This window comes from Miniopterus natalensis, chromosome 4 (assembly GCF_054644295.1).
Source record: "Miniopterus natalensis isolate mMinNat1 chromosome 4, mMinNat1.hap1, whole genome shotgun sequence".
Lineage (NCBI taxonomy): Eukaryota > Metazoa > Chordata > Mammalia > Chiroptera > Miniopteridae > Miniopterus > Miniopterus natalensis.
The window spans coordinates 61,023,169-61,035,208 of NC_142084.1; the positions used below are offsets into that span (position 1 = coordinate 61,023,169).

Consider the following 12,040-nt stretch of genomic DNA (forward strand, 5'->3'; position numbering starts at 1 on the left):
AACTGGAATCACACGCTGTGTGCCCTTTTATACCTGGCTTATCTCACTGAGCCTTATGTTTTCAAAGTTTATCCATGTCGTAGCTGGTGTCAGCGCTTCCCTCCTTTTCATTGCTGAGTGATATTCCAGTGTGTGGATGGACCACATTCATTCATTGATGGACATTTGGGTTGTTTCCACCTTTTTGGGGTTATGAATTGTTATGTGAACATGGAAGCACCAGTACCTGTTTTGAGTTCCTGCTTTCAATCCTCTGGATACATACCTAAGGGTAGAATTGCTGCATCATATGGTGACTCAGTTTAACTTTATGAGGAACTGACAGTTCTCCCTCAGAGTGGTTTTGGTTCACATTTTCTTGATTGCTGTGGGGACAGCAATTTCTCCATGTGGCCTTTTTCTGAGTCTGTATGTCCTCATGAATGCTTTATTCAGAACACCATGCTTGACCATCCATAGATATTCCTTGAATGGATGGGCCTTTTTCTGAGAGTGCTTTCCAGATGGAATTTAGGAATTGACCTTGGGTCTTGTATTTAGGAATGGAAGCTACCTGTCATCACTTTTTTGGGCATATTTGTCATACCAAATGTCCGAGCAGTTGCCAAGTCCTGTCACTCAGGTTCCTCCCAGTCAGTCCTCTGCTCTGGCCCCACCTGGCCTTTGCCTCTTTCTCCCTGCTGGACTGGCATCCCTGCCGCCTCCCTGTCTGTGGCCCCTAAGGGTGCTTCCTGAAATGGAAATACAACCACATGGAAGCCCACCTGCTCAGGTGCTGGAGCCCGCCGGCAGAGTCGAACGGTCCTGAGGAAGGGGTGAGGATGGAGAAAAGACAGACACAAAAAAGATGGGATCGGGAGGGCTGCAGCTCATTCCTGTTGCCAGCTGCCAGCCCCGAGTTTATTTTTTCAGCTTAATATATACAGGCACTGTTGATTGTGCTGAATAGCACCCCGCCCCACATTTCTTCCCTTAGCCCGATACTAAGTAATTCCTCCAAGGTCCTACGAATGCCTTTTCAGAGTAAACACCCTGCCTCCTGCAGGAGCTCAGGCCTTGGAAACTATCTTTATCTCGGCTTCTAATGGGAACTTTTGGGGAGGATTGAGTCCTTGGCTTGGTATGTAGCTTAACTATCCTTTAACCCTTCAGGCCGGGGCCAGCTTCCTAATTAGCCTTTCTAGAATTTAGTATTGCTTTGGTGCCTCAAGGACTGGGTCAGGGAGCAGGAGAGCACCTCTGCAGCTCACCCAGGCAGCTCCTCTGTGCCTGGGGCCACAGCAGCTCATCCACATCTCCCCGGGAGCAGGGGAGCACATCTGCAGCTCACCCAGGCAGCTCCTCTGTGCCTGGGGCCACAGCAGCTCACCCACATCTCCCTGGGAGCAGGGGAGCACTTCTGCAGCTCACCCAGGCAGCTCCTCCGTGCCTAGGGCCACAACGGCTCCCCACACTCAGGATGGCTGGTGTTGGTACCCAGGTCAAGCTGACATGTTCAGCTCTCACCCTGCACTTTCCAGCCACTGAACCTGCCACCCATGCTCCTCACTCCACCCCCAGCCCCCCTCACACACACTCCCCACCACCCTGGCTCCTCTCTGCTTGTCTCCTTCTCCTTTCTTGTCCCTTGGACTCCACCCTTCTGCCAGGTACATTGGGTGGTTTTGGTCAAGGGAAACATTTAATCGATTTTTGAGCGACCTCTTAGGCTCTGTGAGGTCTTGAGCTTCTTCAGGAGGAAGGCTAGAACTGGGCCAGGGGGAGGGCCCTGGGCTCGGGGAGCCCCGTGGGCTGTGGGGTTCGGTAGAGGGTGGGAGAGAGACAGAGTCCACACTAGCCATGACCTGGAGCGAAAGTCTCGGATTTGCGGGAGGAGGAAAGATCTGGGCTGGTCCTCATGTGCACTGTGGGGACCCCATGCCTGGCACAGCTCATGGCCTGGGTGAGGGCTGCGGGGCTGACGTCCACGCCTCTCCCTAGGTTCTACTGGGACTTCACCATGCTGCTTTTCATGGTGGGAAACCTCATTATCATCCCGGTGGGCATCACCTTCTTCAAGGACGAGACCACGGCCCCGTGGATCGTGTTCAACGTGGTCTCGGACACGTTCTTCCTCATGGACCTGGTGCTGAACTTCCGCACGGGCATCGTGATCGAGGACAACACGGAGATCATCCTGGACCCTGAGAAGATCAAGAAGAAGTACCTGCGCACGTGGTTCGTGGTGGACTTTGTGTCCTCCATCCCCGTGGACTATATCTTCCTCATCGTGGAGAAAGGCATTGACTCTGAGGTCTACAAGACGGCGCGCGCCCTGCGCATTGTGCGCTTCACCAAGATCCTCAGCCTGCTGCGGCTGCTGCGCCTGTCGCGCCTCATCCGCTACATCCACCAGTGGGAGGAGGTGAGGGCCCGCGGGGCGGCAGGGGCGGGAGGGCCATGCTGCGGGGGAGGCTTGGGGGGGCCGTGCGCGGGGTAATGGCTGCGGGGCGGGGCCGTGAGGGCGCCTGGAGCCGTCAGGCCGCGATGGGGGGCGCAGGGGGGTTATGAGGGTCCGGGGGCGGCGCCCCAGGAAGAAGGCTGGCAGGCTTACAGGCACAGAAGACGGGTCTTGAGGGGGCTCGGGTGGGGTCCCAAGGCTGCAGTGAAGGGCCTGCGCCGCAGCGGATGGAACTGGGCATGGCGTGGGCCGGCGGAGCCGCGCGCGGGCTTCGGCCCCCGAGAGCGCAGCGCGGACCCTTGGCACACCGCGCCCCTTTCCTTCACTCACCCTGTGAGAGGAGGAATCTGCATTTGATAGTGGGGAGGCAGGCCCAGGGAAGCGAAGTCATGCCCCTGTCCCCCGAGTCGAGACCGCCTCTGGACCACCCCTGCCCAGCGACGTCGCCCCCGGTTTCCAGGGCACTGACAGGGCGCGGCGGGGAAGTAGGTGGGGACAGGGCCGCTGGGGGGGCGGCGGTCCTGGCCGCGCGCTCTCGGTCGGGGCACCTCACTAACCTAAAGGTGGCAGGGCCTCCTGGGGGCAGGGGATGCCGGGGGGGGGGGGGGGGGGGTTCGGGTCCCGCGGTGGGGCTCCTGGGGGCGGGGATGCCGGGGGTTCGGGTCCCGCGGTGGGGCTCCTGGGGGCGGGGATGCCGGGGGTTCGGGTCCCGCGGCGGGGCTCCTGGGGGCGGGGATGCCGGGGGGTTGGGTCCCGCGGCGGGGGGCGGGGCTCCTGGGGGCGGGGATGCCGGGGGTTCGGGTCCCGCGGCGGGGGGCGGGGCTCCTTTCAGCTCACGCGCCCGCACGCCCCAGATCTTCCACATGACCTACGACCTGGCGAGCGCGGTGATGCGCATCTGCAACCTCATCAGCATGATGCTGCTGCTGTGCCACTGGGACGGCTGCCTGCAGTTCCTGGTGCCGATGCTGCAGGACTTCCCGCGCAACTGCTGGGTGTCGATCAACGGCATGGTGGTGAGCGCCGCGCCCGGGCGAGCCCGCGGGCCCAGGACAGCGCCCCCGGGGGCCGCGGCCGGGCGGCTCCTTGGGCATGACAGCGACTAGGGCAACTCCTGTCGCGCAGACATTCTGCTGTCTGACCGTCCGCTGACAGTCCGTCCCGGTCCCCCCCGCCCCGCCCCATCCGAGTCCGCTTTCTTATGTACATAATTTATTCAGAAGACGGAAGGGACCGTGGTATCACAGGCCACGAGGGAGAACATCCTGGGAGGGACAAAGGGCGCGTCTCGGTGCTCTTCAGCACCACAAGGAGCCCTTCTCCGCCCCGGGCCTCGCGGGGTGGGGTGCGCGGGGGGCGGGCGGGGGGGCATCCTCGGCGGCCCCCGGCGCCTGGCACGGCTGCCCGGCTGAGGCAGCGCATTGTCTGGCCGGACACCCGGCATGCTGTCCTGCTTCCTGAGTGGGGCCCCACTGCCCCCTCCCCGGTCGGGTTCACTGAGGACTGGCCCTGCCAGATGCCTCCACCTTCCCGGACCCTCTGATCAGATTCCCGAGTCCCCAGCTCACCCTCCACAGGGTCCCTAGAACTGTCACACCCTCTTGGCCTTATAGACACTCCGATCAGAGGCTGCAAAGGGGTGGGGGCTCCTGAGCACCCAGGGCCAGGCTCTGGCCTCTCTGATCCTCAGTTTCTCCAGGAGTGAAATGGGGAAGTAGCTCCAGACCTGCTCCTGCCACTGACTCGCTGTGACGTGTGTACGCATCATACCACCTGCCTGAGTCTTAGTTTCTCTTGGTTGTCTCTAGACGTGGGAGGCTCGCCATCTTGGATGCCTGGGGGAGGACAGGCAGGCGGCCCCTGGGGTCGAGGAGCTCCCTGGGCTGTGAGCGCCCGCCCACCTGCCCACCTTTGCCCTTGCAGAATCACTCATGGAGCGAGCTCTACTCCTTCGCCCTCTTCAAGGCCATGAGCCACATGCTCTGCATTGGGTACGGTCGGCAGGCGCCTGAGAGCATGACCGACATCTGGCTGACAATGCTGAGCATGATCGTGGGCGCCACCTGCTATGCCATGTTCATCGGACACGCCACTGCCCTCATTCAGTCGCTGGACTCCTCCAGGCGCCAGTACCAGGAGAAGGTCTGGGGGCTCCACCCACCATCCCTCCAGCTCCATGTGGGGGGCGTAGGGACCCTAGAGGGAAGCCTGGAGCCTGGAGGGGACACATGTGGAGGAGGAGATGGGGCCCAGGGGCTCAAACAGAGCAGGGCCAATCCATGGGGAGTCAAGGCACTCCCGAGGGGCTGGGGGCACAGGGGGACCTCTCTAGGAGGTGAACTCATGCTGGGGTTTCTGGGCTGTCTTGGGAGGGACCATGGCAGGGAAGGCACTGAACAGGCTTCAAGAGGACTGGGGTCACTTGAGTACATGTTGGTCAGTCACGTCCATGGAGGAGGCCACTAAGGGAGCAAGAATGTTCAGCCACTTGGACCTGGCCTCAGGCTGCGGGAACCTCCATGGGACTAGTCCAAAGGTCGGGGAACAGTAAGGGCTGAGGGAGAGCAGGCGCTGGCCCCATAGGCCAGCGTTTTCTGGAGTATGGCCTTGATGGCTATCCTGTGCCTCAGTTTCCCTAAGTGCCAACAGTGAGCTTGGACCTCACCCCCATGCTGCCTCTGTCTATCAAGCACTGTCATCTGATGGCTGACCCTGGCTGGGCAGCTGTGAGCACCCCCAGCAGTGCCCAGTAGGGTTAGCCGGGTCAGCTGGGCCCAGTGCCAGGTGCCCCGGCTGTCCGGAAGCCACGGACTCACACCCAAACATGAGCTGGTGCTGCCACCCGCCCACCATCACGGGTTCTGCTGAGCTCAGGGCAGCTGTGGTCGGGTGGGGCTGGGGTGGAAACAGGGCAGGGCACCCCTGGGGGTGCCATCCTGGGGACAGCAGGGCCTGGCACTCCTGCCTGGTGCCCACCCCTGCTGGGGTTTATAGGAAGATGCTGGAGGAGGAGCACCAAAACCATAGGCACAGTTGGGGGCCCCTGTAGTGGAGGTTCAATGTCTTGAGGGCCTGGGGTCAAGCTGTCAGAGATAGGGTTGCCAGATACAATTCAGGACACAAGGAGTAACTTCTGTTAGCATAAGTATATCCCAAGTATTGCACGGGATCCACTTACACTAAGCATTTTTGCTATTGATTTGAAATTCAGATGTAACTGGGCATCCTGTGTTTGTTGTGCTTGTAGTTAAACCTGGGAGCCACATTCAGGCTGAGGCAGGGGTTCTCTGAACAGTGGCCACTAACCCGGGCCTCCTGCCCCCTTACAGTACAAGCAGGTGGAACAGTACATGTCCTTCCACAAGCTGCCTGCGGACTTCCGACAGAAAATCCACGACTACTATGAGCACCGCTACCAAGGCAAGATGTTTGATGAAGACAGCATCCTGGGAGAGCTCAACGGGCCCCTGCGGGAGGTGAGGCAGGGCCCTAGTACCCTTGGGGTTGGATAGAGTTTGAGACGCCCCTGCTACTAGACTCCCAGTCTCCAAGAGGAGGAGGACTGGCTCAGCTGCAGCATGAAGGACTCAAGCTAGATTTGTACACACACTACACACCCCTCTCTGAGCATCTGTCACCTGCACTACCACAATGCCCCAGCCATCCTGGGTCCCCACACTCTGCCTGATTTCACTCACTTTGTTCGGGGTCTGTGTTAGTCAGAGGAGGTAGAGGAAAGGAAGGCTGGAGCCTATCAGCCCAGGGCGGGTTGGCGGGTCAATTCCAGCTCTGCCCCTCACAGCCTGTGTGATATTGGGCAAGATTCCTGGGGCAGCCATGATAAATGACCACACACTGGGCAGCTTAAAACAACAGGAACTTAGTGTCTCACATTCTGGAGGCTAGAAGTCCAAGATTAAAGTGTCACAGGGCTGTGTTCTCTAAGGAGGCTCCAGGGAGGGTCCTCCCTGCCTCTTCCTGCTTCTGGTATAGCCAGCAGTCATTGGTGTCCCTGGGCTTAGATATGTGTCACCCCGATTTCTATCTTCATCTTTACATGGCCATCTTCCTCTGTGTGTGTGTGTGTGTGTGTGTGTGTGTGTGTCCATCTGTCCTCTTCTTCTAAGGATGCCAGTCATTGTATACAGGACCCACCTACTCCAGCGTGATCTCATCTTAACTAATGACATCTGCAAAGACCATATTTCAACATAAGGTCACATTCCTAGGTACCAGGGGTTCAGGACTTCAATGTATCTTTTAAAGGGACATGATTCAACCCACAACACTCACTAAGCAGTTCCTGAGCAAGTTTGTGAGCCCTGCCCTATGCCCTCAAGGAGGTCCAGAGGGAGCAGCTTTGGGAAGGATGGGAGCACAGAGGTGGGAAGTGTGAGGTGACATCTCCTTGAGGCACAGTGAACCTGTGGGTGTCTCTGCTGGAGGGCACAGCCAGGAAAAAGCCTTGATGGGGGAAAGATGTTTTCTTCTAATGCTTGTATAGTTTCATTTATTTTTTTATTCCCATTCCCCTCCCCTCCCTTGGGCAACCATCAGCTTCTTCTCAATAGCTGTAGTTCTGTTTCTATTTTGTTTTATTTATTCATTTATTTGGCTTTATTTTTTTAGATTCCACATATAAGTGAGGCAATACAGTATTTGTCTGTCTATCTGACTTATTTCACTTAGCATAATAGCCATAATACCATAATAACCATAACCATACATACCCATCCATGTTGTTGAAAATGGCAAGATTTTATTTTTTTAATTTTAATTTTTTTTATTTATCTTTATTGTTGAAAGTATTACAGGTGTCCCATTTTCCCCTCCCAATTGATGCCCTCCACTTCACCCCCACCCCCTCCCCACGCCTTCACCCTGTTATTGTCTGTGTCCATGGGTTATGCATATATGCTTATAACTTCTTTGGTTAATCTCTTCCCACCCTCTAACCCCCTTTCCTCTAAAATATGATTGTCTATTGCATGTGTCAGTGTCTCTGGATCTATTTAGTTTGTCAGATTCTTTTGTTCATTAGCTTCTTCTTAAAGAAGACCCTTCAACATTTCATGTAGTACTGGTCTGGTGGTGATGAACTCCTCTAGCTTTCCCTTGTCTGTGAAGCTCCTTATCTGACCTTCAGTTCTAAATGATAGCTTTGCTGGGTAGAGTAATCTTGGTTGTAGCTTCTTGTTTTTCATCACTTTGAATATTTCTTGTCACTCCCTTCTGGCCTGCAAGGTTTCTCTTGAGAAATCAGCTGACAGTCATATGGGAGCTCCCTTGTAGGTAACTAACTGCTTTTCTCTCTTTGTCTTTAACCTTTAGCATTTTAATTATGATGTGTCTTGGTGTGGGCCTCTTTGGGTTCCTCTTGTTTGGGACCCTTTATGCTTCCTGGACTTGTAAGTCTATGTCTTTCCCCAGGTAGGGGAAGTTTTCTGTCATTTTTTTCAAATAGGTTTTCCATTTCTTGCTCTTTTCTCCTTCTGGCACCCCAATAATATGAATGTTGGGCCTCTTGAAGTTGTCCCAGAGGCTCCTTACACTATCTTCATATTTCTGGATTCTTTTTTCTTTTTGCTCTCCTCATTGGATGTTTTTTGCTTCCTCGTGTTCCAAATTGCTGATTTGATTCTCAGCGTCCTCTACTCTATAGTTGATTCCCTGTAAATTATTCTTCATTTCAGTTTGTGTAGCCTTCATTTCTGATTGGTACCTTATTATGTCATTGATGGTCTCACTTGTTCTCTTAATAGTCTTACTAATATCCTTGAGCATCCTTATAACCACAATTCTGAACTCTGTATCTAGTAGCTTGCTTGGTTCTATTTCATTTAGTTCCTCTTCTAGAAATTTCTTCTGTTCTTTCCTTTGTGACATATTTCTTTGCCTCCACATTTTGGCTGCTTCCAGGTGTTTGTTTATATGTATTAGGTAGAGCTGCTATGTCTCCTGGAATTGGCAGAGTGGCTTTGTGTATTAGGTGTCCTGTAGGGTCCAGTGGCTCAGTCTCCCCAGTCACCTGATCTGGGCCTTCTAGGTGCACCCCTGTGTGGGCTGTGTGCACTGTCCTGTTGTAGTTGAGCCTTGGTTGCTGTTGGCATCACTGGGAAGAATTGACCCCCAGGCTAACTGGCTGTGAGGACCAGCTGCAACTATAGCCAGAGTGCTGCTGTGCTGGAGACACCCCCATGGAGCAGGATTTACTCCAGTGGAGCTTTGGTGTTCACCAAGTGCACCCCTTGAGTGTCACTCGTGGATGTGGTAGGGTTGTAATCCAGCGTGGTTGAGAAGGTACACCTTCTCTGGGGCCTCCTGGGAGGTGCAAAGTCAGCCTCTACCAGTGCCTTGCCCAGAGCCACCCAGCATGAGCTACACAGAAAACCGTAGTTGGCTGATACTTGTGCTGGGCTTTGAGTTGTCCAGGAGAGGCCAAGCTATGAGCCAATGCAGGCTGCTGCTAGTGCCAGGCCTGGGGCCACTTATCAAACCATATGGGGCATGATGCTGCTTATTTGAGAGATTTTAGGAAACTCCTAAGCATGAGGCTGGAGAGGCCACTTGCATAGAAAAGCCCCGGGAAATGGCCTGGATGAGCTGCAGGTGGGGAGGGGCGGGGCCTCTGGGAATCACGGGGCGGGGCCAAAGGTGAGAGTCAGGTGCTGGCGATTCAAACCTGGCGCCTGCCTGCCGGCTGTGTGCGGGGAGGGCTCGCCAAAGGAGCCACGGCCTCCGCCAGCCCTTCTGCCTGGGAGGAAGCCGCCCCTCCACTTCTCGCCCGGATTTCAGGCAGGTTAGTTCCTCCCCGACTGTCCCGGGTTCCTTTCAAGCTGCCGCCCAGTGCTGGGCTCAGAGGGAGCGCGTCTGAGTAAGTGGTCGCGCCCTGTAAGAGGAGCTACCTCCGCTCACTCAGCCACAACCCCCGCTCGTTTTTACAGCCTGGAGTTGTGGGGACGTCTCTTCCTGGCCCTGAAACCCTGGGCTGGGGGACCTGATGTGGGGTTGGGACCCCTCACTCTGGGAAACCTCCACCGCCGAGATATCCTTCCCAGGTTTAACCCGCGGCACCGGGTGTGGGCCCGCTGCCAGGTCCCCAGGACTCAGCCCAATGCGCCCGCGTCTCCGTCCCTCCTGTTGGTCTCAGTGCTTCAGCTCCCTGGTTGTGGGGCTTCTGTGCAGCCAGATTTCAGGAGGTTCTGAGTGATGGTTGTTCTATATTTTAGTTGTAATTTTGATGTGGTTGTGGGCGGCGGCGGGTACAGTGGTTACCTACGCCGCCATCTTGTTCCAAACCCCAAGATTTGATTTTAGAGAGAGGGAGAGGGAAACATCAATGTGAAAGGGAAACATCTATTGGTTGCCTTCCGCACGCACCCTGACCTGGGGTTGAACCTGCAACCTAGGTATGTGCTCTGACCGGGAATCAAACCCGCCACCTTTGGTGTACAGGATGACGCTCCAACCAACAGAGCCACACTGGCCAGGGCTTATTCTTTTTTTATTTCTGAGTAATATTTCATTGTATATATAGGGTGTCCCCAAAAAATGTATACACACTTTAACAGCTGATAGCTCAGTTGATGTTTCTTTCTTTTCAGATGTAATCCATTGTAATTAATAATTATTCAAAGTGGTATAGATTTATGAGGACACCCTGTATGTACTACTTCTTTTTTATCTATTCATCTATGAATGGACACCTAGCTTGTTTCCATATCTTGGCTATTGTAAATAATGGTACAATGAACACAGAGGGCATATGTTGTTTCAAATTGGTGTTCGTTTTTTTCAGATAAATACCCAGAAGTAGGATTGCTGGATCATATGGCAACTCTATTTTTAATTATTTAAGGAACCTCCATATCGTTTTCCAGAATGGCTGCACCAATCTGCATTTTCACCAACAGTGCATGAGGGTTCCCTTTTCCCTACTTCCATGCCAACACTTATTCTTTGGTGTTTTTTTGATAACAGCCATTCTGACAGGTAGGAGGTGATATATCTCATTGTGATTTTAATTTGCATTTCTCTGATGATTAGTGATGCTGAGCTTCTTCATATGACTGTCAGCCATCTGCAGGTCCTCTTAGGAGAAAAGTCCCTTCAGGTCCTCTGACCATCTTCTAACTGGATTGTTTGTTTTTTTGGTGTTAAGTTGCATGGGTTCCTTATATATTTTGGGGTTTGTTTGTTTTGCTTTGTCTTGTTTTTGTTTCTTTTTTTTTTCTTTTTGTTTCATTTTGTTTATTTCTCCTAAAATATTTTGGATATCAACACCTTATTGGATATATCATTGGTGAATACCTTTTCACCTTCAATAGGTTGTCTTTTCATTTTGTGGGTAGTTTTCTTCACTGTGCAAAAACTTTAGTTTGATGTAGTCCCATTTGTTTTTCTTTTTTTTTTTTTTAAATCCTCACCTAAGGATATTTTTTCTGTTGCTTTTCAGAGAGAGTGGAAGGGAGAGAGGGAGAGAAACGTCAGTATGAGAGACACATTGATTGGTTGCTTCCCACAGGTGCCCCGACTGGGGGTGAGGATTGAGCCTGCAACCGAGGTCCAAGGTACATGCCTTTGGCTGGAATCGAACCCAGAACCCTTCATTGTGTGGGCCGATGCTCTAACCACTGAGCCAAACCGGCCACGGCCCATTTGTTTTTCTTTTGTTTTCCTTGCCCAATGAGACATACCCAAAAAGACTGTTAAAGAGTTTACTACCTGTTTTCCTCTAGGAATTTTGTGGTTGTCAGATCTTATGCTTAAGTCTTTAATCCATTTTTAGTTTATTTTTGTATATGGTATAAGAAAGTGATCCAATTTCATTCTTTTGCGTGTATCTGCCCAGTTTTCCCAACACCACCTACTGAAGAGCCTGTCTGTGTCCCACTGTATTCCCTCTTCTCCACTGTCCTAGAATAACTGCCCATATAAGCAAGGTTTTATTTCTGGGCTCTCTATTCTGTTCCATTGATCTATGTATCTGTTTTTATGCCAGTACCATGCTATTTTTTAAAAAACTAAATGTACTGGGGTAACGTGGGTTAACAGTATTAAATTTCAGGTGTACAACTTTATAATATACATCTGTATACTCTATTGTATGTTGACCACCTGAAGCCTCGTCTCCCTCTGTCACCATATATTTGACCCTTTACCCTCTTTGTCCTCCCCCACCCCCGCTCCTCTCTGGTAACCACCATTCCGTTGCCTGTACCCATTACTTTCTTTTATTTGTTCATTTGTTGCTTTTTGTTTTATATCCCACATGAGTAAAACTGCATGGTTCCTGTCCTTTTCCATCTGACACATCTCACTTAGCAAGCTACTCTCAAGACCCATCCATGTTGTTGCAAATGGCAATATCTCATCCTTTTTATGGCTGCGTAGTGCTCCATACCACAGTCATCCATCACAGCACACTTAGCTTGTTGCCATATCTTGGCTACTGTGAGTAATACCGTAGCGAACATAGGGGTACATATATCCTTATGACTAAGTATTTTCAAAACGTTCGGGTAGATACCCAGAAGAAGGATTGCTAGGTCATGTGGTAGCTCTATTCTTAATTTTTTGAGGACGTGCCATACTGTTTTT

General features: G+C 52.8%; 1 protein-coding gene across 2 annotated transcripts in view; it reads left to right on the forward strand.

The window, feature by feature from the left end:
- Positions 1–12,040, forward strand: part of HCN2 (hyperpolarization activated cyclic nucleotide gated potassium and sodium channel 2) — a 30,869-nt gene that overhangs the window by 8,671 nt on the left and 10,158 nt on the right. For both annotated transcript variants that reach the window (XM_087815980.1, XM_087815981.1), the window contains 4 exons: positions 1,981–2,404; positions 3,295–3,456; positions 4,364–4,582; positions 5,770–5,916. In XM_087815980.1, coding sequence (XP_087672106.1) covers positions 1,981–2,404; positions 3,295–3,456; positions 4,364–4,582; positions 5,770–5,916 — 952 coding nt within the window. The remainder of the gene's footprint in view (positions 1–1,980; positions 2,405–3,294; positions 3,457–4,363; positions 4,583–5,769; positions 5,917–12,040) is intronic.